Genomic DNA, 26,095 nt, shown 5'->3' on the forward strand with positions numbered 1-26,095 from the left:
TTGACTTAGAGGATTAGAATTCCAGGCTGCTGGGTCCCACATGAGGGGAATGCGACGACGTTAATTAGTTAAATAAAATAAATGTGCTCAGCATGAATGTGCAATTACCCCTACCCACCCCCCTCCAGCCCCCGCAATGCCTGCACCAGCTGGGGCTCCGAGGGTCTGGTTAGGAAGCACACAAACAGGCATGGGCCAAGCTCCTCGTGCAGACAGCGCCATGGGAACAACCATTCCTAATACGCAGGTACTCTCCCTGGATTCCTGCAGTCTGAGGAGGCAGCCCAAACTTTCCTCCGTGGCCTTCAGAACTCTGCACGATTGCTCTGCCCACCCTCCAGCCTCACCTCCTCTTGCCTGACCTCACTCCCCTTCCCCTCCCGATCCTGGCAGCCTTTCCAACTTCCCATTCCTTCCCACCTCTCGGCCTTTGCACAGGCTGGTCCCCCTGCCTGCAAAGCTGTTTCTCTCTCTCTTCCCACAGAGCTCAGCTCGGGGAAGCGTCCCTTGAACTTGTGACCCAGCTGGCGCCCCTCCTATTTCCCTGCTGGCTGTATTTCTGGTTGTCATTATCCACTTGTGTGAGTTTTGGCTTCATGACTGTCTCTCCCAGAGATGGGGGGCACTGGGACTGAGCCTGCTTGACTCACTGTTGCATTTCCAGAGTCTAGCACAGAGCCTGGTATGGTGTAGTAGGTACCCAATAAATATTTGTTGAATAACTATCACACACACAGACATACGCCCAGGCCAATGTGTGTGTGAACCATACACATATTTATTTTATTTTTTGAGATGGAATTTCACTTTTGTCACCCAGGCTGGAGTGCAGTGGCACGATGTCGGCTCACTGCAACCTCCGCCTCCTGAGTTCGAGAAATTCTCCTGCTTCAGCTTCCCCAGTAGCTGGGACCACAGGAGCATGCCACCATGCCTGGCTTTTTTTTTTTTTTTTTTTTTTTTTTTAGTAGAGACAGGGTTTCACCATGTTGACCAGGCTGGTCTCGAACTCCTGACCTCAGGTGATCCTCCTGCCTCAGCATCCCAAGTGTTGGGATTACAGGCATGGCCAGATGTTTGTACGTGGACTTGCCACCACAGTGTGGATCCCATGTCTGTTCACATATGCATACTGGTGACATGATGTGAACCAGTGAAAGAGCTCCTGGGGGGGCCCGGGAAGCCCAGACCCTGTGTCTATAGGGAACAGCTGAGCCAGGCAGGGACCTAGGCCCCATATTCCCGTGACTTCTAAAAATCCCGATTTTAGTGGAGTATCTCCTGAGTTTTAACTATTGGGACCTAATTAGATCTTTTGAAAAACACTGTCTAAGCTAAAGAGTGCAGTCTACAGGCTGGTGGAATCCCAGAATCTCATAGGGAGATCGTTTACGTGGGAGGACAGGCATCTGTGATCAAATAATAATGGTCTAAGGTTGAGGGTAAGAAAATGCTGTCAGCTTTGAGGGGCTTGGTGGGGGGAGGGCTTCGTGAACCTGCCAGGGTGGCCCTGTTGGCCTTGTGAAGATTCAGACTGTGAGAGTCGGCTGTGCTGACTGCCAGGCGGGGACTGTGAGGACACAGTGGGGCCAGCACTTAGCATCCCAGGAGCTGAGTCCTGGTTCCAGCTCTGCCACCTCCTCGACTCTCCCTTTTCCTCAGTTAGCTGTTGTTGAAGGCACATATGAAACACTTTGGAAACTGCAAAGTGCCATGGATTAGGCTATGTGAATGACAGTGGTTCCTTCGGTGGAAACTTGTTAACGTGAATTTGTGACTCATAAAACTCTTATTCCTAGCAAGACAGCAGGACGTGGGCAAGGGAATAAAAAAAAAAATTCAGATGCTGGACTCAGTGCACACCTGTAATCCCAGCACTTTGGGAAGCCAGGGTGGGCGGGTCATCTGAGGTCAGGAGTTCGAGACCAGCCTGGCCAACACGGTGAAACCCCGTCTCTACTAAATATACAAAAATTAGCCAGGTGTGGTGGTGCGCACCTGCAGTCCCAGATACTTGGGAGACTGAGGTGGGAGAATCGCTTGAACCCAGGAGGCGGAGGCTTCAGTGAGCCGAGATCGCACCCCTGCTCCCGTAAGGACATCATTTATGTGGGAGGATAGGCATCTGTGAGAAAATAATAATGATAATAATAATATAGCAGCTAGCATTTATTGAGTGCTTACCATATGTTAGGAGCCATAACGAGCACTTTACATGAATTATCTCATTTAACTTGGGCCCAGGGAAGGGCCCTGGCTTAAAAATGTCTCCCTTAGTAGCTTGCATCTGCTAAGGATTCCACCATTAGGTGGAATCATTTCCATGGCTCAGGCAAACATTTCTGCTTATTGGCTATTTTCAAGTTCCGGAAGTTTTTCTTTCGATCTAACTAAAGTCCTTTGTGCTAGAATTGAGGTTAATTTTCCGCTTAACCAGTTTTGCAAGCAGAGGTAGTCCACAACTTCCTAATTTTAAGACGAGGTGAAATTCTCCACACATACCCTCCTTCCTGGGGGACTTCATCACTGTAAATGGCTGGTGGTTGGAAGCTGAGTTAAACAAAGATGACTCTGGAAAGACCACGGGCTCACACACACACCCTCCCTGCCCTCTGGGTGCTCCCAGTCCAGTGTGGGAGATGGGTGTTAATCCAGTAATCATGCATGATAAAAAAAAAAAAAAATAGAATTACAACTGTGACCAAAATGAGGAGAGCTGCTATAACGGGGGATCTGATCTAGCCTGGGGGGCCAGGAGGGCTTCCTGGAGGAGGTGATGTTTGAGGTGAGCACTGAGGTGTGGAGGATTTGACAAGGAGTGGGGAACTTGGCTGGGTGTGGGCACTGGAGGAATTGCTAGTGGCCAATGAGGCTGAGGGGCAGGCCGGGAAGAGACCTCAAAGGGCCTTGTCAGCCACCGTGGGGGCCATCGAAGAGTTTAGGTTGGGGGCATTTTGAAAAAATTGGTCTGGCTGTCATGGAAGAAGAGGCTGGACGGTTGTGTAGACCTGGGAGGAGGCTGGGGTGATGGCCCAGATGGGAGAAGCCCTGGACCTTGCTTTCGCCAGTGCTGGGGGATGTGGATTCTGGAGAGAAGGGGAAGGGGTCCGATGGTGTTTAGAGGAGGTCAGTGGGCTCAGGGGTGGAGTGTGCAGAGCGTGGAAAGAAAACAGAAACGGCCATTGCAGAGTTTGGCTACAGCAAGACCTTCTGGGGCCCAGGTATGGGGAGACCCTGAGTTGGGTTCTGAACATGCCGAGGGGCCAGTGAAGTGCCTGGTGGACCTGATAGAGGCTGATTACAGGGCCCGGCCTGGGGCAGGAGCCATCTGACCCCTATTCCTCACCCCAGCACCTTCCCTGGGGCCTCCCCCCTCTTCCCAGGAGGCCATGTGAAGGCGAGGGTTGGCATCACGAGTACAAATCCATTCTTCTGGCATGGCTGGAAGAAGATCCCAGCCTGCCCAGTGTGAGCTGGCCTCGGGGTATCTCTGCAGTGCCCGGAAAAGCCTGGGCCGTGGGGCGAGCAGGGAGGAGGCTGAACTTGGCCCTGGTCAGGGTTCGGCTTTGTCTCTTTCAGCGTAATTAGGTGCTTAATTGCACGACTCAGGCCTGTCGATGCCTATGTGGAGGTGATTATGATTTACAGCTGGGTCGCCATGCGGGGGTCTCCTTTCTTCGTGGGCTCTCCAGTCGCCCGGAGGGCTGGGCTGAAGGGCTTTCTGCATAGTGTGCGGTGGATGAAATCCAACACGCTGCTCCTGGAATGGGATATTGGGCCCCCTCCTGTGGGAGAGGCCTCTGATGAGGTTTAGGGCTGGGTTTCCCCAAGACATGGAGGGTTAGGGGCCTCAGAAAGACATGAGAAGACTGACCTATAGTTTACTGTTCAGAAGGCTCCCAGAGGGGTGGGTAGGGTGTGGACTCTGTCACCAGCTGGGTGGCTTTGAGAAAATCACTTCAGCTCTCTGAGTCTCAGTGTCTTCACCTGCATCACAGGGTTATTGTGAGGTTTAAATAAGATTGATGAAGCTTGGCTGGGCGCGGTGGCTCACATCTAGAATCCCAGCACTTTGGGAGGCCAAGGCAGGGAGGATTGCTTGAGCCCAGGAGTTCGAGACCAGCCTTGGCAATATAGTGAGACCCCTGTCTCCACAAAAACATACAAAAATTGGCCAGGAGTGGTGGTGCGCACTTGTGGCCCCAGCTACTCAGGAGGTCGGAGGGGGTGCTGAAGCGGGAGGATTGCTTGAGGCCAGGAGGTTGAGGCTGCAGTGAGCCATGGTCACGCCACTGCACTCCAGCCTAGGGTGACAGAACAAGACCCTGTCTCAAGAAAAAAAAAAAAAAAAAAGATTGGTGAAACTTATCACATCATCTCACAGTGATCAGGTGTTTCATAAACATTAGCCACTGGCACTACTGTTGCTGTTATTATTTTTGTTAAAAATATGGTATTTGCCTTCTCCAGATTGTGCTTAGAGGTGTGGACCACAGGGACTGGGAGGGAGAGGTGTCTGACGTGTGTCCTCACCCTTCGTCCTGTTGGAAGTTCACTCGCTGAGTTGCTTGGTTGTGGGTTAGGGGTCTAGGTTCTCCGTTAGACTGTCAGCTCATGCCAGCATTACCAGGATCTGGCTGGCTCATTGTGGTAGGCACTTGCTAAATGCTTGTTGAATGAATGGACAAATTTAGCCCAAGAAAACCAAGGCCAGAGTGCTGGTGACTTGTCAGGGTCAGCGCCTGGCCTCCCATCACTCCCTGCAGTGCTCCCTGCCCTCCTCCTCTCTGAGAGAGGAAGAGCTTGTGATTCTGAAGGCCACATCTGTCTGTTGGCAGAGGGGATGACAGGGAGGAGGGAGCTGGCTGCCTGGGGAGCCGCCCAGGCCTTCGTGGCCCCATCTGGGGGATGGGAGTGGGTGGGCTGAGGGCTGGGCCTCACTTGGTGCTCCCTCCCTAAGAGCGAGTGCTCCCAGCGCTTTGCATTATTACTCCATTAGCGCCTTGTGGGGTTGACAAATGAAGGATAATTAATATCCGTGAGGGAAGCAGATGTTGAGGTAATTCGTTCCCGCTGCGCATTTGCAGCAGCATCTCCTAACTCGCCGGAGAGAGCACGCAGGACCGCAGGGCGGAGGTGATGGAGTCAGAGGGACAGGGTGGGCTCCAGCAGGGCCTAGCACTAGGGAGGGGGTGCCCCCACATCCAGAGGGGCACCTGGGAGGGTTTCCCACTGCTTGCCATGGGGAAGTCCTGCCTGGGTCCCACTTCCGTGCCTCTGCTGAAGGCTTTCCCTCCATATAGGGGATGATGGGCAGCCGGAAAGGCTCAGCATGAGGGAGGAAGGCCAGGCTCCCCGCTGCTGGACACTCTCCTCTTCCCTGTGGCCCTGCCAGCACTGGTGGCCCTCCGTGAGCCTGTCACACTACTGGGAGGGTGAGAGCGCATGGAGCCTGTTCCCAGTTCCGCCACTCACTGACTCCGTGCCTCTGGGCGAGTCACTTCTTTTGGAGCCTCAGTTTCACTATCTGCAAAGTGGGTATCATTATGCGTATTCACACTGCCATAAAGAACTACCGGAGACTGGGTAATTCACAAAGAAAAAGAGGTTAAATTGACTCAACGTTCTGCATGCCTGGGGAGGCCTCAGAAAACTTACAACAATGGCATAAGGCTAAAGGGAAGCAAGGCATGTCTTATGTGGTGGCAGGAGAAGAGGAAACGAAGGGGAAACTGCTACTTTTAAACCATCAGATCTTGTGAGAACTCGCTCACTATCATGAGAACAGCATGGAGAAAACTGTCCCCGTGATCTAGTCACCTCCTACCAGGCCCCACCCTCAATACATGGGGATTACAATTTGAGATGAGATTTGGGTGGGGACACAGAGCCAAACCATATCATCGTGTGCATGTGGCTTAAAATTAGAAAGCATGACATCTGAGTACCACTTCAGTGGGAGAAAGAAGGTCATGAGGTGGGTCCGTTCATTGCAAAAATGTTGATGATTATTTATGGAGTGCTGGGCTCTGTGATAACCACTCACATGGACAAAACAAATATTGTCCCTGCTCTCATGGCGGGTGTGGTTTAGCCAGGGAGAGAACCCAAAATCAAGTCAACAGACAAATACACAATTCAAAATGAGAAGACTGCTATGCAGGAAATAGGAGGGAGTGGGGACAGGGGTCAATTTCTTGGAGGAGGTGACATTTAGGATGAATGGGAACCAAGCAGGTGAAGATGAACAGGGAACCCCACCCAGGCAGAGGGCCCAGCACGCGCAAAGGCCGCGAGGTCAGCAAGAGTTTCCCACTGGGGAGGGTGATGAAAGAGGCCTCCCCAGGGCAGATTGGTGAGATGATTAGAAGTCACACGTGTGAGTGCCCAGCCCAGGCTCAGAGACATCTGCAGGCTGCATGCAGAGGCCGTGCTTTCTCATCCCGGCCCCCTCACCGCAGGGGTGACCAGCAGGGGCATCCCACCTGGAGCCAGAAGCTGGGCTTCCCTCTCTAGGAGCTGGGGCTTGGCGGCAACAAGCCAGTTCGTTGTCCTTCCAAAAGAGAGACACCAGTAGGCCACAGGTCTGAGGCCCACTCACCTGAGCCTACAAAGCTGACTGGGAAGGGGATCAGCGACTGGCAGCTGAGAACTGACCTCCACTGCTCTGTCCAGGCAGGAGAGGGACTGCAGGTGGGTTTTTTTGTTTTGTTTTGTTTTGTTTTTTTCTCTAAGAAGAAGGGGCCAGGGAAGGAGAGAAGCCCCCTCCCACCACTGTTACCCCTCTCCATAGGCCCAACTCCTTCTTCTTCTTCTTCTTCTTCTTTTTTAAAAAAAATTAAAATACCTTTTTATTTTGAGTCATAGGCTCAGGAAAAGTTTCAAAAATAGGTCATTAAGTCCCCTGTACCCGTCAGCCAGCTTCCGCAGTGGTGTATCTTATATAACTGTCCGTCTGCTTTTTCTTTTTTAATTGAAAAAAACACCCACGGCTACTTTATATTCAGGGCAGATTTATTCATAAGAGCTTTAATCTGGAAATCACACAAATGTCCATTGATGGGTGATCACATAAACCAATTGTGCAGTATGCATGTGATGGAATACTACACGGCAATGAAAAAGAACAAATGGATGGCCGGCATGGTGGCTCACACCTATAATCCTGGCACTTCGGGAAGCTGAGGTGGGTTGATCAATTGAGGCCAGGAGTTCGGGACCAGCCTGGCCAACATGGTGAAACCCCATCTCTACTAAAAATACAAAAATTAGCTGGACATGGTGGCGGGTGCCTGTAATTCCAGCTACTGGGGAGGCTGAGGCATGACACCTGCTTGAACTGGGAGGTAGAGGTTGCAGTGAGCTGAGATCACACCACTGCACTCCAGGCTTGGCAACGGAGACTCTGTCTCAAACAAACCAACAAATAGATGCAGGCAGCAACATGGAGACATCTCACCGATAACAGGTTGTGTCGAAAAAGCCAGGCACAGGAAAGAAGCCACACATACAAGAGTTCCAAAACAGAAAAAAACTATCTATGGTGACAGAAGTCAGAAAGCGGGGGACCCCAGCGGGGGAAGTATTGCTGAGTGAAGGGTGTGCTCTAGGGGGTCACGAATGTCCCATGCTTTGTTCTGGATGGTGGTTACACAGGAAACATTTCCTCGGGCTGTGTGCACTTTACTCTGTATAAGTGATACTCCCATTTTAAAACAGAAATGTAAAAACCCAAACAAATAAAACAAAAAGTCAAAGTACAAAGACGAATATAACAAACATCCTTGCTCCCCCCAAGTAGAGTAAATAGTTATCAGCATCCCGATATATTTGTCATCAGCCTTTATATTGTTTTGTTTTGTTTTTTATTGTGTTATTTTATTTTATTTATTTATTTATTTGAGACAGAGTCTCGCACTGTCGCCCAGGCTGGAGTGCAGTGGTGCAGTCTCGGCTCACTGCAACCTCCGCCTCCCAGGTTGTTCAAGTGATTTTCATGCCTCAGCCTCACGAGTAGCTGGGATTATAGGCACGCACCACCACACCCCCGGCTAGTATTTGTATTTTTAGGAGAGACAGGGTTTCCCCATGTTGCCCAGGCAACATGCCCAGGTCTCAAACTCCTGACTTCAAGTGATCCGCCTGCCTTGGCCTCCCAAAGTGCTGGGATTCCAGGCGTGAGCCACCACACTTGGCCTGGTTTGGTTTTTAAAATACGGGTCTCACTCTGTCACCTAAGCTGGAGTGCAGTGGTGTGATCATGGCTCACTGCAAGCCTCAAACTCCTGGGCTCAAACAGTCCTCGCACCTCAGCCTCCTGAGTAGTAGCTGGGACTGCAGACACCTCTGTTATTTTTTTTAGGAAATGTACACTTTCAGACTAAATGAAGACTTTGCTTTGTAGTCTACACCAGGTCCACTTCCTCCCCTGTGTTCTTCCCCTAGGGTCCACCACTGTGAGGAGGTCCTGGTGTTCCCTCCTGTCTATTTTAAACTTCCACACCCGGAAGACCCCAAAACCAGTATAGAGTAGGTTTCTGTGTTAATTTACATAAATGGCATCCCCTGGGGGCAGGCAGCAGTGAGAGCTTTCCCTCTGCTGTTTGCCACTGAGCTCACGTGCCTAGTTCTAGCTCCGTCTTTCAGACCACTCTGCAGTGCTTCATGCAGGGAACAGACCACTGCTTAGTTCTGCAGTCTGTGGATGGACATGGCAGTTGCTTTTACTTTTTTGCTGTTTAACCCACTCTTGTGCAAACCTCGGTGGGCCCTTGTGGGAGTGTTTCTGGGGGCTCTAGTCCTAGGATCCTGGGACCCCCCCGTACTCTTCTTCTCCCCCACTGTCACGGGACAGACAGGTCACGGTCTCTCTGTCACCCCCAGGTGGTCAAGGTGGTGGGCAGCAACATCTCCCACAAGCTGCGCCTGTCTCGGGTGAAGCCCACGGACGAAGGCACCTACGAGTGCCGCGTCATCGACTTCAGCGACGGCAAGGCCCGGCACCACAAGGTCAAGGCCTACCTGCGGGTGCAGCCGGGGGAGAACTCCGTCCTGCACCTGCCCGAAGCCCCTCCCGCCGCGCCCGCCCCGCCGCCCCCCAAGCCAGGCAAGGAGCTGAGGAAGCGCTCGGTGGACCAGGAGGCCTGCAGCCTCTAGACTGATGCCCCTGCCCCTGCCCACCCGCCCCCACGCTGTACAGAGTGCATGAGGAGCCGCCGGACCACTGGGGACGGACTGCCTGCGTCCAGCCGCGCCCTATCCCCGAGGCCGCCTGTGGCCACCATGTCGGCCCTCTTTCCACCACCCCTTGCTCAGCATGTAAGCCCCACCCACCCCTGCCCTTTCAGACCCCTGTGGTGACCTGGCTCGGAGAAGGTGGCCCTGGGCACCAAGGGGCCGTCCGCCCTGAACACTGGGGCGGGGACCATGCTGGGGCCCGGGGCCACCCCCTTCCTGTCACCAGCTTCTGTGGAGTCCAGTGTTTTGCTTTGCTTGCTTGTTCCCATCCTGTCCTGAGCCGGGGCCCCCAGCCTCACCTCCCTCCTCCTACCATCCCTCACTTGGACCTGGGGGTGTGGACAGTGACCCCTCCCTGAATATGAACTTGAGTCTTCTGAGCAGAACTAGGGCCTCTCCCCTGGTGAAGACCCAGGGAACAGAGTTCCCAGGAGGGCCCTTCTGGGGCAGTGGCTCTGCAGGGTCACTCACGGAGGCCTGCGGGAACAGCGAGACGCCCCACCACCTCCTGGCGGGTCCTTCCTCTTCAGCTCCCTGTGCGACCCTCCAGGGATGCAGGGGATCCAGGATTCTCTGCCCTGTCACAAGGCAAGTCAGAAGGGAGGGGCCTTCCCCTCGGACCCACGGCCCCAGGCAGAGTTTTGCACCAGCAGGACCCCTTTGAGGGTCTTCAAGGCTCTCCCAGGAGTCCCCCTCTGCCGGCCCCCAATGCCCCAGCCCCCTCTTGGGTCCTGTGCCAAGTCCACCCCAGGGCCTGGGGCTGTTGGGAGCCAAGGGCCCCCTGGTACTCAATTCCCTTACGATTCCCTATCAGGGGGACACCTGCCCCCTGGTTATTTGTAAATATTTCTATTGGATCCAATTCCCCTTGGAATTGGCTCGCACCTCTGGCTGCCGCTCAGTGATGATGTGGGGGAGGTGGGAGAGGCCGAGGGCTTTGCCTAGGGGTGGGGTGCCCTGTATACATGATCCAGTCCGTGATTACCAGCCAACCTGAATAAAGCGGTTTTAAAAAAACCTCTGGGCAGTGTCTTTCTGGGGCATTTGTGCCTGGGGGCGGTGTGTGGGGTGGAGGCGGGAAAGCAGGTGGCTAGCTCACACCCACGCCTCACTCAGCATCTTTCTCCTGCTTTGCACCCCAAGCAGCGCCTGGCTTCGCAGTGCAGAGCACAGGACCAGTGGGGGCAGAGGGAGAGGGTGGGAGACAACCAGCTTTTGTTCAGCTCCAATCCTTTTACCAGGCACTCGAATTACTCTTTGCCTCTGAGATAATCACCCACAGAGAAGACTGCATAAAACATGTTTACACAGTTTTGTAAATAATGTAAAGCAAATACTTGTGTAGTCACTACCTACCAAACATAGCACCCCAAAAGAGAACCTCCCCAAGCCTCATGTGTCACCTCCATTCATCCCTTCTCCCTCTTAGAGGCAGCCACTGTCCCGACGTTTAAGGTTTTTTTTTTTTTTTTTTTGAGACGGAGTTTCACTCTGCCACCCAAGCTGGAGTGCAGTGGTGCAATCTCGGTTCACTGCAACCTCCATCTCCCAAGTTCCAGTGGTTCTCCTGCCTCAGCCTCCCGAGTAGCTGGGACTATAGGCATGTGCCACCACACCTGGCTAATTTTTTTGTATTTTTATTAGAGCCGGGGTTTCGCCATGTTAGCCGGGATGATCTCGAGCTCCTGACCTCGTGATCTGCCTGCCTCAGCCTCCCAAAGTGCTGGGATTACAAGCGTGAGCCACTGTGCCTGGCAGTTTTTTTTGTTTTTGTTTTTGTTTTTTTGTATTTTTAGTAGAACTGGGGTTTCGCCATGTTGGTCAGGCTGGTCTCAAACTCCTGACCTCAAATGATTCACCTGCCTCAGCCTCCCAAAGTGCTGGGATTACAGGTGTGAGCCACTGTGCCCAGCCGGTAATCCCATTCTTAATGTTCTTTTTGTAGTCTTACTACCTAGGTGTATGTCGTTTTATTTTTGAAGTTCCGGGGTGCATGTGTAGGATGTGCAGGTGTGTTTCACAGGTGAATGTGTGCCATGGTGGCTTGCTGCGCCTATCAACCCATCAGCTGGGTATTAAGCTTGGCATGCATTAGCTATTTTCCCACTGTTCTCCCCCTCCCCCGCTCTCCCCCGCTCTCCCCCGCCTATGTCATTTTAAACAATGTATGTGAGTTTCCTCCATTGTCTGACCTGCCTATGCACAGAATCATACTGTATTTCTCGCATCTCAATTTGTGAGATTCATCTATGTTGCTGCATGTGTCTGTAATTTGTTCACTTTTATTGCTGTACAATATTTCACTGTATGACTATCTCACCATCTATCAACTTATTTATCCATTGTATTGCTGACAAGAATTGGAGTGTGTTCCCGACTGGGTACTATGACTTACCAACAACACTGCTACGAGCACACTGGTCCGGATCTCCTGGTGCACACGAGCCTGAGGTTCTCCTAGTAGATTTATCGAGTCAGAGGCTTAGGCACTTTACTTTGGGATCTCATTTTCTCTTATAAGGTATCAACAACCCCTTATTACAGTTGAGGAAACAGGCTCAGAGAGGTTAAGTAGCTTGCCCAAAGTCACAGAGTTGTTGAACTCAGACCTCCCTTAGCCTTAGTCTGTTTGTCTTGTTTCTGCCAGGTCTGGACCAGCTCCCCGGTCCCTGCCATCCCATACTACACCCTGGGCTCTTGATTCCCCTTGGCTTATTCCAGCTGAGGGTCCCACTCACCATGGTCCTGCTGAGAATCTGCCTGAGGATGTGTCCACCTGGGGCTCTCAGGTCAAGCCCTCACAGCCAGAGTGACCATCTGGTCCTTGCTCTGCAACTGCAGAAACCACAGGCACCCCTTGGGGACTGGGAACTGTGGAAATGATGACTGACATTGGCCCTGGGCCCCGTATCCCAGCCCTGTGCTGATCACCACAGTAGCCCTGAAGCAGGCCTTGCATCTTCTGTCTTCAGATGAGGACAATGAGGTTCAGAGAAGGGTGGGCTGGAGGATGGATGGATAGATGGATGATGGATGGATGAGGACATGAATATTAACCAGGCTATGAAGCAGGCGGGACTCTGCACCTGCAGCAGAATCCAGGTATGCCAGGGATAGATGGTCCATGACCTGTGGTCCTCTCAGGCCACTGGCTAGCCTGTACTCAATGAATATGGTCTCTTCCAGAATACAAGGCTAGCTCTGGAAGGCCCAGGTCCCTCTAGGAGGGTATGGGAGGATCTATGTCATGCTAGAGTGATAACAACACTCACCAGCTCTGAGCACCTCCTATGCACCAGGCACTAGTCAAGGGCTTTCCACAGGAAGTTCTGATATTCCACAGGGTTTCATCCAACCCTCCCAAGGGTCTATGTCTCATCCCTGGCCATTTTACTCCCATAGAGGGGTCCCCCCAACCTCCTTAGAGGGATTTTTCTTGTTCCACTGGGAAGACAGACAAAGGAAGAGGGAGGTGGCTGGGTTAGAATCCTGCTTCTGCCCATCTTTGCCCCATGGCCGCAGGCAGGGCTTTTCACCTCTCTGAGCCTCAGTTCCCTGTTCTGTACCACGGGGATGCTCCTGGGGAAGTGCAAATCAAAACCACAATGTGTTACCACTTCACACACACAAGGACGGCTGGAATAAAAAAGACAGACACTAACACGGACTGGCGAGGATGTGGAGACATTAGAACCCTCATGCACTGTGGGTGGGAATGTAAAAGGATGTAGCTGCTTTGGAAAACAGTCTGGTGCTCCTCCCAAGGTTAGTCAGAGAGTTACCAAATGGCTGAGCAATTCCGCTCCTAGGTATCAGCCCAGGAAGACTGAAAACACACGACCACATAAAAACTCATGCCTGAATGTTTACAGCAGCAATATCCTTAATCGCCAAGAAATGGAAACAACCCCCATGTCTATCAAATAATGGATGGCTAAATAAAATGTGGTATATCAGCCTGGGTGTGGTGGCTCAGGCCTGTAATGCCAGCACTTTGGGAGGCCGAGGTGGGTGGATCATGAGGTTAGGAGATCGAGACTATCCTGGCCAACATGGTGAAACCCCATCTCTACTAAAAATACAAAAATTAGCCGGATGTGGTGGTGCATGCCTGTAATCCCAGCTACTCAGAAGGAGAAGAATCGCTGAGGCTCAGGAAGGAGAAGAAGGCTGAGGCAGGAGAATCGCATGAACCAGGGAGTTGGAGGTTGCGGTGAGCTGAGATTGCCCCACTGCACTCCAGCCTAGCGACAGAGCGAGACTCCGTCTCAAAAAAAAAAAAAAAAAAAAAGTGGTATATCCAGACAATGAAATATTATCTGGCAATAAAAAGGAGTGACATTCTGACACTACATGCTACACTGTGGCTGAGCCTTGAAAACACTGTGCTAAGTGAAAGCAGCCAGACACAAAAGACCACATATTGTGTGATTCCATTTATATGAAATGCCCAGAATAGGCAAATCCACAGAGACAGAAATCAGATTGGTAATTGCCTGGGACTAGGAGACAGGAGAGTGGGAAGTGACTGCTAATGGGTATGAGTTTCTTTTGGGGGTGATGGAAACGTTCTAAAATTGATTGTGGTGATGGTTGCACAACTGTGTGAATATACAAAAAGCCATTGAATGTACACTCTAAATGGGTGAACTGTGTGGGATGTGAATGATATCCAAATAAAGTTGTTAAATGAAACAAGATGCTCTTGACCACAGTGCCCACATCAGGCGTGGGGAGACGCTTAGGAAATTCTGGCTCCTATTAATATTGCTGTGATTTTTATGTGATGCCAGAGCAAAGTTTGCTTGTCCTCTAGTCTGGTCGAGGGTGGAGATGGGAGCAGTAGAGAAACATGAGGCTGGGGGAGGGAATTTCTTTTTTTTTTTTTTTTTTGTTTTTGAGACGGAGTCTTGCTGTGACACCCAGGCTACAGTGGAATGGTGTAATCTTGGCTCACAGCAACTTCCACTTCCCGGTTTCAAGCGATTCTCCTGCCTCAGCCTCCCAAGTAGCTGGGATTACCGGCATGCACCACCACAACCAGCTAATTTTTGTATTTTTAGTAGAGCCAGGGTTTCACTATATTGGCCAGGGTGGTCTCGAACTCCTGACCTCAAGTGATTCACCCACCTTGGCTTCCCAATGTGCTGGGATTACAGGTGTGAGCCAATGTGCCCGGCTGCGGGGAGAGAATTTCTTAAAGGGAGTCCCCAGGCCCTACTCAGAAGGCTTAGAAAAACCTCAGTGCACCTCCAGAGGAGCTGTGGGCTACTTTCCCTTTTGTGCCCAGCATAAGAATAGCACGGGGCCTGGGGTGCTTGTTTTAAGTTCAGATGTCCAGACCCTGTCTTGGCCTTCAGACTCTCACCTGCCAGCACCTATAGTCAACTAGTGACCCCCAAGATGACAATACGTCTTGGTGATGGTTCCACGTGGATTTTTTAATTGCTATAGAATATCCCATTTTATTAGGCTGATCTTGCATTGCCATAAAGAAATACTCGAGACTGGATGATTTATAAAAAAAACAAGAGGTTTAATTGGCTCACAGTTTTGCAGGGTTTATAAGCATAGCACCAACATCATCTTGGTTTCTCGTGAGGGGCTCAGGAAGCTTCCAATCACCGCTAAAGGCGAAGCAGAAGCAGGCACATCACGTGGCAAGAGCAGGAGCGAGAGAGCGAGTGGGGAGGTGTCACACATTTTTAAACACCCAGATTTCACAGGAACTCACCATTGCAAGGACAGCACCAAGCCATTCATAAGAGATCTGCCCCCATGACCCAAACACCTCCCACCAGGCCCCACCTCCCACATTGGGGATGATATTTCGACATGAGATTTGGAGGGGCCAAACATCCAAACTAATATCACCCATTATATAGATGAATGATGATCCATTTAGCCAGTCCCCAAATAAGGAACATTCAGCTTGTTTCCAATCTTGCCCTATTATAAACAATGTTGCAGTGAATTTCCTAGATGATAAATCTGTTCATACATATGCAAATATGTTTGTGGTATAAATATCTAGAAGTTATATTGCTGGGTCAAAGAGTCGTGCATTTCATTTTTAACGTTTAATTTTTTGGGGAGACAGGGTCTTGCCCCGTCACCCAGGCTACAGTGCAGCAGTGTAATCTCAGCTCACTGCAACCTCAACTTCCTGGGCTCAAGCAGTTCTCCCACCTCAGCCTCCTGAGAAGCTGGGACCATAGGCATGTGTCACCATCCCCAGCTAATTTTTTGATTTTTTGTAGAGAAGCGGTCTTACTATGTTGCCCAGGCTGGTCTTTGGCAATTTGGCAATATCGACCAAGAGTAATTGGACAATATTACTCTTGTTATGAGAATAACTTGTTATGAGCTTGAACCACTGCACCCGGCTGACTTGTGCATTTTAAATCTTGGTCAATATTGCCAAATTACTCTCTACAGATGTAGGGCCAATTTACACTCCTACAAGATATATGTGAGAATGTGCACCTAATCCCTGACTCCCCCAGTCTCTTCAACCCCAGAATCAAACACGTTGGTGCAGTTCTCTATTGGTTAAAATGGAGTCTTTTTTTTTTTTTTTTTTTGAGACGGAGTTTCGCTCTTGTTGCCTAGGCTGGAGTGCAATGGCACAATCTCAGCTCCCCTCAACATGTGCCTCCCTGGTTCAAGCGATTCTCCTGCCTCAGCCTTTCAAGTAGCTAGGATTACAGGCATGCGCCACCATGCCTGGCTGATTTTGTATTTTTAGTAGAAATGGGGTTTCTCCATGTTGGTCCGCCCACCTCAGCCTCCCAAAGTGCTGGGATTGCAGGCGTGAGCCACTGCGCCCAGCCTAAAATGGAATCTTACAGTGGTTTCAATTTACATTTCTCCTATGAGTGAGATTGGCTATTTTTTTGCTTGTTTAAAAACCAAACCACATGTGCTCCATTTTCTGTGAACTGACACCTCATAATCTTTTTCACTGGCTTGTTGATTGCCATCTTATTGATTTGTAGGAGTTCCTTCTGAGATGAATTGCAAACTTTTTTCTTTTTTTTAAATCTTTTGGCTTTGTTTACAGGGTCTTTTTGTATTTGTCAAGTAAATATTTTTAATCATTAAGTAGTTTGTACATATTAATCTTCCATTTTATCATTTCTGTGTGTCCTTTCATTTATATAAATGTAAATTTGATCCTTCAGGAATTGAAATTGCTTTAAGGTATGAGGGGGGACCCAATTTTGTTTTCTAGATTTTAAACTTTTTCTATGTCATCTTGGCACGATTTATTTTTTCCCCCACTGATTTGAAATGCTACCATTATTATATTCCAAGCTCCCACATATATATGGACTACTTCTCAACTTTCTTTCCTACTCCTTTGATCTCATTCATAGTTCAGTACCACACTGTTTAAATTATTATAGTTTTATAACTTATTTTATTTTATTATTTTATTTTATTTTTTTGAGACAGAGTCTCGCTCTGTCGCCCAGGCTGGAGTGCAGTGGCCCGATCTTGGCTCACTGCAAGCTCCGCCTCCTGGGTTCACGCCATTCTCCTGCCTCAGCCTCCCGAGTAGCTGGGACTACAGGTGCCTGCCACCTCGCCCGGCTATATTTTTGTATCTTTTAGTAGAGACGGGGTTTCACCGTGTTAGCCAGGATGGTCTCGATTTCCTGACCTCGTGATCCGCCAGTCTCGGCCTCCCAAAGTGCTGGGATTATAGGCTTGAGCCACCGCGCCCGGCCCTATAACTTATTTTAATACATTTTAAGGCTGTTTTTGACTTCACTTTCTGTTTAATTTTTATTTCCACAACTTGCCTGGATTCATCTTTGCTTTTCCATGTGAACTAGAATAATCTTATCCACTTTTTTTTTTTTTTTTTTTTTTTGAGACCGAGTCTCGCTCTGTCACCCAGGCTGGAGTGCAGTGGCGCAATGTCGGCTCACTGCAAGCTCCACCTCCCGGGTTCACGCCATTCTCCTGCCTCAGCCTCTGGAGCAGCTGGGACTACAGGCACTCACCACCACACCCGGCTAATTTTTTGTATTTTTCGTAGAGACGGGGTTTCACCATGTTAGCCAGGATGGTCTCGATCTCCTGACCTCATGATCTGCCCGCCCTGGCCTCCAGAAGAGCTGGGATTACAGGCGTGAGCCACCGCGCCCAGCCCAATCTTATCCACTTTTAAAAAATTGTCATTTTAGTTGGGATCATGTTAAATTCATAAATTAACATAGGAAAAACTTACATATTTATGACAGTGTCTTTTTTTTTTTTTTTTGAGACAGAGTGTCACCCTGTCACCTAGACTGGAGTGCAGTGGCATGATCTTGGCTCACTGCAACTTCCACCTCCCAGATTCAAGCCATTCTCCTGCCTCAGCCTCCTGAGAGGCTGGGATTACAGGTGCCTGCCACCACACCTGGCGTTTCACCATGTTGGCCAGGCTGGTCTCAAACTCCTGAGCTCAAGTGATCTGCCTGCCTCAGCCTCCCAAAGTGCTGGGATTATAAGTGTTAGCCACCATGCCTGGCCTATAGCAATGTCTTTCTATGTTGTCTCAACATTCTCCTCCTTGGTACTCCCTCTTATTTTAAGACTTCTTGACTGGGCATAGTGGCTCATGCCTATAATCCCAGCACTTTGGGAGGCCAAGGCAGGTGGATCACCTGAGGTCAGGAGTTCAAGACCAGCCTGGCCAACATAGTGAAATCCAGTCTCTATAAAAATACAAAAATTAGCTGGGCATGATGGCAGGTGCCTGTAATCCCAGCTACTCGGGAGGCTGAGATGGAAGAATGGCTTGAACCTGGGAGGCAGAGGTTGCAGCGAGCCAAGATTATGCCATTGCACTCTGTGCGACAGAGCAAGACACCCTCTCAAAAAAAAAAAAAAAAAAAAAAAAAAAAAAGACTTATTTTTTGTGCTTCTCCAAAGCGTATTTCAAAAATAAGATAAATGTTTACATGACTTGAGGGCAGTAGATATGCATAGATATGTGATAGAGCTATGCATTGATAATAGTATGTGCAGAATACAGAAAATGTTAATTTTAGAATCAAAATGATGAGTATAAGAATATTCTACCAAATTATTTCAACTTTTATATATGTTTAAAATTTTTTATAAGATGATGCAGAGGAGAGAGCATTTAGAAGTTTTCTTCCTATCGCCCTTTGTGATGCGCCCCTTCTTCAACTAAGATCTCCCCAAAGATTAAGGAAACAGTTACTTATGGGTTGAGGGTTGAGGGTCTGGCTGGCCTGGCAAATTTTTAAATTCCTATGGCTAAACTCCCTAACTGATGGAGCTATCGGTTCTGATTTACAACCCAGACCACTGCAACTCTGACTGCAGAGGATCTGCTTTACAATCAATCTTTTCTTTTCTTTTCTTTTTTTTTTTTGAGACAGGGTCTCACTCTGTCACCTAGGCTGGAGTGCAGTGGCACAATCTCAGCTTACTGCAACTTCTACCTCCCGGGTTCAAGTGATTCTCCTGCCTCAGCCTCCCGAGTTAGCTGGGATTACAGGCCCATGCCACCAAGCCTGGTTAAGTTTTGTATTTTTAGTAGAGATGGGGTTTCACCATGTTGGCCAGGCTGGTCTCAAACTCCTGAGCTCAAGTGATCCGCCCATCTTGGCCTCCCAAAGTGCTGGGATTACAGGCGTGAGCCACAGCACCCAGCCTACAATCATTATCTTCTGATAAGCAACTGCAGACCTTAAACCACTTTCAGCAGTTTATAGAGGCTGCAGATACCATGTACCTGGTGGGGGAGGGAGGAATCAGGTGAAAAACCAGTACAAGCAATACAAATTCAATACAGTGGCTGGACACATAAGTTAAAATACAGAAAAAGGCAGGGCACAGTGGCTCACGCCTGTAATCCCAGCACTTTGGGAGGCTGAGGCGGGTGGATCACGAGGTCAGGAGATCTAGACCATCCTGGCCAACATGGTGAAACCCCGTTTACTAAAAATACAAAAATTAGCCGGGCATGGTGGCAGGCGCCTGTAGTCCCAGCTTCTCGGGAGGCTGAGGCAGGAGAATTGTTTGAACCCGGGAGGCAGAGGTAGCAGTGAGCCGAGATCGCACCACTGTACTACAGCCTGGCGACAGAGAAAGACTCTGTCTCAAAAACAAAAAAAAAAACAAAACAAAACCACACAGAAACATACTATCTTTATGTCCTATACTTTATCTTTTGATAAAGAGAGCCATATTCCACTTCCTTTTCATGCTAAAACCCACCCTAGCCGGGTGTGACGGCTCACACCTGTAATCCCAGCACTTTGAGAGGCTAAGGTGGTCAGATCACTTGAGGTCAGGAGTTCAAGACCAGCCTGGCCAGCATGGTGAAACCCTGTCCTACTAAAAATACAAAAATTAGCCAGCGTGGTGGCAGGTGCCTGTAATCCCAGCTACTCGGGAGGCTGATGCAGGAGAATTGCCTGAACCTGGGAGGTGGAGGTTGCAGTGAGCTAAGATCACGCCACTACATTCCATCCTGGGCGACAGAGCGAGATTCCATCTCAAACAAACAAACAACCCACCCTAAAGTGAACATGGGATGTATGTTTTATGTATGCTTACCCATTATGCATGCATTCGGCTCCCCTCATAAATACATACAGCTTTTCCCCTAAACCTGCTGAATATGTATGATACCAGTACTGTGAGTTGTAAAACCCAACCTGTACTTCTCCTCTTTAAAGACAGGGCACCTTTGGCCCGTACTAGAGACTTTATCTTCCTGGTATGCAAACTGATATCACCAATAAAACTTTCCTTCCTATTTAGCCATCCTGGTGGTCTTGTGGGTGACACCTTGCATATTTTTGTTGAATTAATTCCCAAATACTTTTTGTTGTTACAATTATAATTGTTTTCTTCTATTATGTCTTCTTTTTTTTTTTTGAGACAGAGTCTCGCTCTGTCGCCCAGGCTGGAGTGCAGTGGCCGGATCTCAGCTCACTGCAAGCTCCGCCTCGCTGGTTTATGCCATTCTCCCGCCTTGGCCTCCTGAGTAGCTGGGACTACAGGCGCCCGCCACCACGCCCGGTTAGTTTTTTGTATTTTTTTAGTAGAGACGGGGTTTCACTGTGTTAGCCAGGATGGTCTCGATCTCCTGACCTCGTGATCCGCCCGTCTCGGCCTCCCAAAGTGCTGGGATTACAGGCTTGAGCCACCGCGCCCGGCCTTATTATGTCTTCTAACTCAGCAGTTCCCAACCTTTTTGGCACCAGCCACCAGTTTCATGGAAAATAATTTTTCCGTGGATCCGGTGGTGGGGCACAGAGTGGGATTTGGTTTGGAGATAAAACTCTTCCAGCTGAGATCATCAGGCATTCAATTCTCATAAGGAGCATGCAAACCCAGATCCCTTACATGCGCAGTTCACAATACGGTTCATGCTCCTATGAGAATCTAATGCCCCAGCTGATCTGACAGGAGGTGGAGCTCAGGTGATAATGCTCGCTTGCTGCCGCTCACCTCCTGCTATAGGGCCCGGTTCCTAACAGGTCACAAACTGGTACCGGTCTGTGGTCTAACTAGTTGTTCTTTGTATAACTTTGAAGGCTATTGGCTTCTGTATTTTCGCGTATGTATTGGCCACTTTATTGAATCTGTATTGCTTGCACTGGTTTTCACTTGATTCTTCCCTCCCCCACCGGATACCTGATAACTGCAAGCGAGATGATCTCCCTCATTTCTTTCCAAATCTATATACTTGTTATTTCTTTATTTGGTCTAATTGAACTGGCCAGTATCTCCAAGACAATGTTAAATGATAGAACTGCTTTAGAACATCTTTGTCTTGCTTTTAACATTAATGAGAATGCTTCTTTTGTTTCTAATGCTGACTTTGAATATACTTCTGGAGTCTCTTGTGAATGTTTTAGGAGACTGAAACCTGATTGATGAGGCACACACACACTTCAGTATGAATGTTCATTTCAAGTTGGCACCATTTCAGCCAGGTTCTAGGAATATGTCCGTACTCCCCACCTCAACCTCACCCCACCACCACCTCCTAGACAAAAGGAACACATTTTTGGAATGACACTCAGTACTTTGCCTTAGTTACCTTCAGATGCGGCCCTGGAAGCCATCAGGTATAACATTTAGAACAGGGGCTTTGGGGTCTGATAGACATGGGTTTGAATCCCAGCTCTACCACCTTTGAGGTATACGGCATTTGGTCCACTTCCTCCCATTTGAATCTTGGTTTCCTTGGAGAATTTGAGGGGGACACTGAGGTCAGCATCTAGCACAGTGAGGCTGCTCTCATTTACCAGCATGGGGAGTTGGATGAGCAGGGCCTGGGGGATCTGCATTAATGATAAGTTTCATTTTTTTAATTAATTAATTTATTTATTTTGAGATGGAGTCCCACTCTTGTTGCCCAGGCTGGAGTGCAATGGCGCAATCTCAGCTCACTGCAACCTCTGCTTCCCAGTTTCAAGCAATTCTCCTGCCTCAGCCTCCCAAGTAGCTGGGATTATAGGTGCGCACCACCACGCCTGGCTAATTTTTGTATTTTTTAGTAGAGACAGGGTTTCACCATGTTGGTCAGGCTGGTCTCAAACTCCTGACCTCATGTGATCCTCCCGCCTCAGCCTCCCAAAGTGCTGGGATTACAGGCGTGAGCCACCGTGCCTGGCCATTAATGGTAAGTTTCCTTCATGCTAAAGTTTGTGAGGTATTGGAAATCACCTGTGCATAACAAGTCATTGGAAAAGACAGACTCCACGCTGAGCTCTGTGGTCATTTCTGAGAAGTGGGATAGAAGAGATACATACATCCTAGGAGGCTGACTATTTGTGAAGGGCAAGGATTACATCTGTAACTTGAAACATCTATAAATATTTAAAGAGAACCAATCAGGAAACAAAAGTAAATAAAATGGGGGAAATGAAAGAATGCCAAGGTTGGCAGGAATCCTAGTATGTGCACCATCTGGTGTCTGAGTCCCTTTGACAATGTCTCTCCCCCCAGGGACGAGATGCATTTTCCTTACTGACCCTACCTAGAGCAGACCCTGGAGCTATGTCCTACTTTGCCTCCAGCCTCTCCCACCCTCTCCCCAGTCCTACTTCTTTTTTTCCTTCTCCTCTTCCTTTTTGCTTGCTTGATTTAGTCCCATTAGTTTAGGTTTTTTTCCCCACTCTTTTCAGACCACTTGTCTCAGAAAAGACTTGCCTAGTCTCAGCATGTGTATCTTGATTGGTCTAAGCCAGGGGCTCTTAACATGCAGTCCACAGACTACCTCAACCAAGGAGTCTGTGGATGGAATGCACAGGATTTACAAACTTGGATGGGGGGAAAGGAAAAGAAGCTGCACCTTTATTTTCACTAACATTTAACTGAAATTTAGCATTTGCTTCTCTTATGAATGTAAGGAACAAATCATAGTTGCAATAGCAGTACTTGTGACTTTGTCACCAAAAGAAGTGAAATATTTTTTCATATCACAAAACATTTGTTGCAGGTATCTCACAATACTGTTTACACTCATTGCTGCTTCAAATGATAGTTGTTAGACCAGCTGCTAGATTTTATTTAACATGCTAATAAAGCAGCATATTTGTTCCTCTAACATACTTTTAAAAATATATTTTGAAAACTGTATTCAATATAATTGGTTTTCTTTGCAATTCTACCATTTTATTTATTTATTCTTCATTTTATTTTATGTAGTTAAAACAGTATTATGAGAAGGCGTCCGTCCACAGGCTTTACCAGACTGCCAAAGAGGTCCACTAAACAGAAGAGGTTGATAAGCCTTGGTCTAAGCCAATCCTACAATTTCATTTTTCTTGCTTTTTTCATCTTTCTTTCATTTTCCTAAGGACTGGCTTAGAAGTGTTATGTGACCTGAGATGAAATTTGAGGGTACATGTGCTGGAAGGAAAAGAGAGTCCCTCTTGGAAAAAGTTTCTTGTGATGTGAGGGGACATCTGCTGGAGGGAATGAAGGGAAGGGGGAGTCCCTCCTGGAAAAGGTTTCTTAACTTTTAACAGGAGACACAAGGAAGACATGCTTTCCTCCTCTGCTTCTTGGTGTCTGACCATGTTAGGCTGGGTGTTTCTTCCACCGCTAGGCACCCATGAGGAGAACTACTGACCTACTGAAGATGGCAGAGATGATTGATGGTAAAAGCCTGGGTCTTTGAGGACACAGTTGAGTTGCTGGCTTAGCCAGACACAGAACTACTCTACTTTTGGACTCCAGTTATCAATTGATACATCCCGTACAATCAAGGACAATTTTGGTCAGTTGTCTGTTACTTGCAGCCTAGAGCACCTTCTCTAATCCACCATGCTATTTTTGTTGCCCAGTGTTTTCCATTCTTGGTCCTAACTATCTCTGGGTTGACACAGAGAACAAAGCTGGCATCTTCTTTTATCTGATCCTCACTTGAATTAGTCAGGTCTTTTTTTCTTGAGGTTGAACATCTTCAGGTCCTTCAACTAGACTCAAGAGGCATGGTTTTGAGACCTTTATCCATCCCTACTACGTGTGTCTATCCAGATCAGTGGTTTTCAAACTTTAGCATGCATCAAAGTCATGCTGTTTGTTAAGGTTAGCTTGTTAAAATGCAAACTTCTGGGTCCCACTGCAGTGTTTCTGATTCAGTAGAACTGGAGTGGTATCCAATAATTTGCATTTCTAACAAATTCCCATATAATGCTGATGCTGCTGGTCTTGGGGACCACAGTTTGAAAACCACTGGTCCTAGGTCCCTATGAAAGCATAGTTCCTCAAGATAAAACCACTAATCAAGTTCAGCAGAGCAGAGCTATCACATCCTTCATTACTGAGAGCATGCTCCTATTATTGCAGCCCAAGTTACAAGCTACTTTCTTATACTGCTGAAATCTATGTGAACCAAAACTCTGAAACCCATTTCATACATGTGGCATCTAAACCCTCTCTCCATTCTTTAAATAGGGAGCTATCACTTGTCAGTGCTTATGGTGTGCTGTTTTATATCATTTGATTCTCACAATAACCTTTGAAACAGGCAATGATCCCTTTCTGGAGAGACTGATAACTATAAAAATAAAGAAAAAAAAACTTACCAAAGTCATCCAGCTGGTAAATATATGACGGGACCAGGATTTGAGTCTGGGTTATAGAACTCTACAATTGAGAACATGCCTCCTGCTTAACAGCATCTATTAATCAGCTGCCCTGCGGGGCTCAAGACAAATTTACCTAATTGTGCCTCATCCAGCTCCTTTCTCTTTCTTGTTTACAAGGTCATTGCTTGTGATTTTTGTCAAATGCCCCAGGTTTCTTGAGTCTCCATTATCTCCTTCATCTGCAAGTCATCCCTTTCGCTGCCCCCATCCCTGCTCCCAAACAGAAGGTGAGGCTTGCTGAGCTGCCTTTGGAGCCACATGAATTTAGTATCTGAAAGTGTTAACTGTGGGCACGTTTTAATAAAAGCCATTTTCTAGGCTATATCTATATAAATGTTCCCATTTAACATGCAAATGTACCATAAGTGATTTAGGGTGTGCTGGGCCTTTATTGTTCTAGTTGCAGTTATGTTGATTTAGCCCATAGCTCTATGGTTAATAATTTAGTAAGCAAACTTATTTTTTAATCTCCCTTTGTCCTCATGCCTCATCCTTTTCCACATTAAGGGACTTAGCCTTGCATTAAAATTCAGTTTAATGAACAATCAATTCTTGAATAAGTGGTAGCTACAAAAGAACTCCATCCAAATGCTAGGGAATGCTGTAAGTTTATGGTTTTTTACCTTCTTTGTGGAATTCTTGCTTTTATCATAAATATAAAGACCCACTTTATCCCTCCTAGTGCTTTTTGCATTATGTTCTATTTTGCCTGACATTGATATTGTTAGTCTAGTTTTCTTTGGTTAATATTTTCCTGGGATATCTTTTTCTATTTTCAATATTTCTGTGTGATTATCTTAAGTATATCTCTTACACACCATTTACAGCTGGATTTTGATTTTTAAAAATCTCATGGATAGTCTCTGTTTTTAAGAGGTAAAGTTTAATCCATTTACATTTATTGTGATTACTGATTTGTTTGAACTTATTTTCTAACATCTTTCTGTGTGTGTGTGTGTATGGTTTTCTATTACCATGATATTTTGGGGGGTGGAGGGTGGAGGGCATATGTGATTACTTTAATTTTTTTCTTCCTTTTTTACTTTTGATGGATAAAGCTCCTTATCACCCCATCTTTTACTCCCCACTGATTTGAATGCTATATATCAGGGGTCTCCAACCCCCAGTACTGGTCCATGGCCTGTTAGGAAATGAGCCAGACAGCAGGAAGTGAGCGGCAGGCAAGGGAGCATTACTGCCTGAGCTCTGCCTCCTGTCAGATCAGCAGTGGCATTAGATTCTCATAAGAGCACAAGCCCTATTGTAAACTGTGCATGTGAGGATCTAGGTTGTGTGCTTCTTATGAGAATCTAATGATAAATGTAATGCACTTGAGTAATCCCAAAACCATCCCCGCACTCCCCCACACACACCCACCCACCCCACCAGTCCACAGAAAAATTGTCTTTCATGAATCCAGTCCCTGGTGCCAAAAAAAATTGGGGACTGCTGTTATATATCACATTTCTTTTAGTGGTTTCGTTTTAATTTTTAACATAGTTACTTGGCTATACATTTTCCCAACAGTGTAAAATTATTCAGTATCTCTATTTTCCTCCTGACAAGACAATCGCTTTAACATAATGTAACTACCAATTGAATTCCCCTCACTCTGTCTTCCTCATTATTTATTTATTTATTTGAGACAGAGTTTTGTTCATGTTGCCCAGGTTGGAGTGCAATGGCACAATCTTAGCTCACTGCAACCTCCACCT

The 26,095-nt window shown here is 47.9% G+C and overlaps 2 protein-coding genes across 2 annotated transcripts in view; one reads left to right on the top strand and one right to left on the bottom strand.

Moving 5' to 3' along the window:
* The window catches only part of VSTM2L (V-set and transmembrane domain containing 2 like), a 42,422-nt gene extending 32,168 nt beyond the window's left edge, over positions 1-10,254 (top strand). The window contains exon 4 of the mRNA XM_009216142.4: positions 8,884-10,254. Coding sequence (XP_009214406.2) covers positions 8,884-9,156 — 273 coding nt within the window. The 3' untranslated portion in view covers positions 9,157-10,254. The remainder of the gene's footprint in view (positions 1-8,883) is intronic.
* TTI1 (TELO2 interacting protein 1) overlaps positions 1-26,095 on the bottom strand; it is a 104,273-nt gene that overhangs the window by 3,151 nt on the left and 75,027 nt on the right. The window lies entirely within an intron of this gene.

The sequence above is a fragment of the Papio anubis genome, chromosome 16, assembly GCF_008728515.1.
Source record: "Papio anubis isolate 15944 chromosome 16, Panubis1.0, whole genome shotgun sequence".
In the NCBI taxonomy this organism is placed as follows: Eukaryota; Metazoa; Chordata; class Mammalia; order Primates; family Cercopithecidae; genus Papio; species Papio anubis.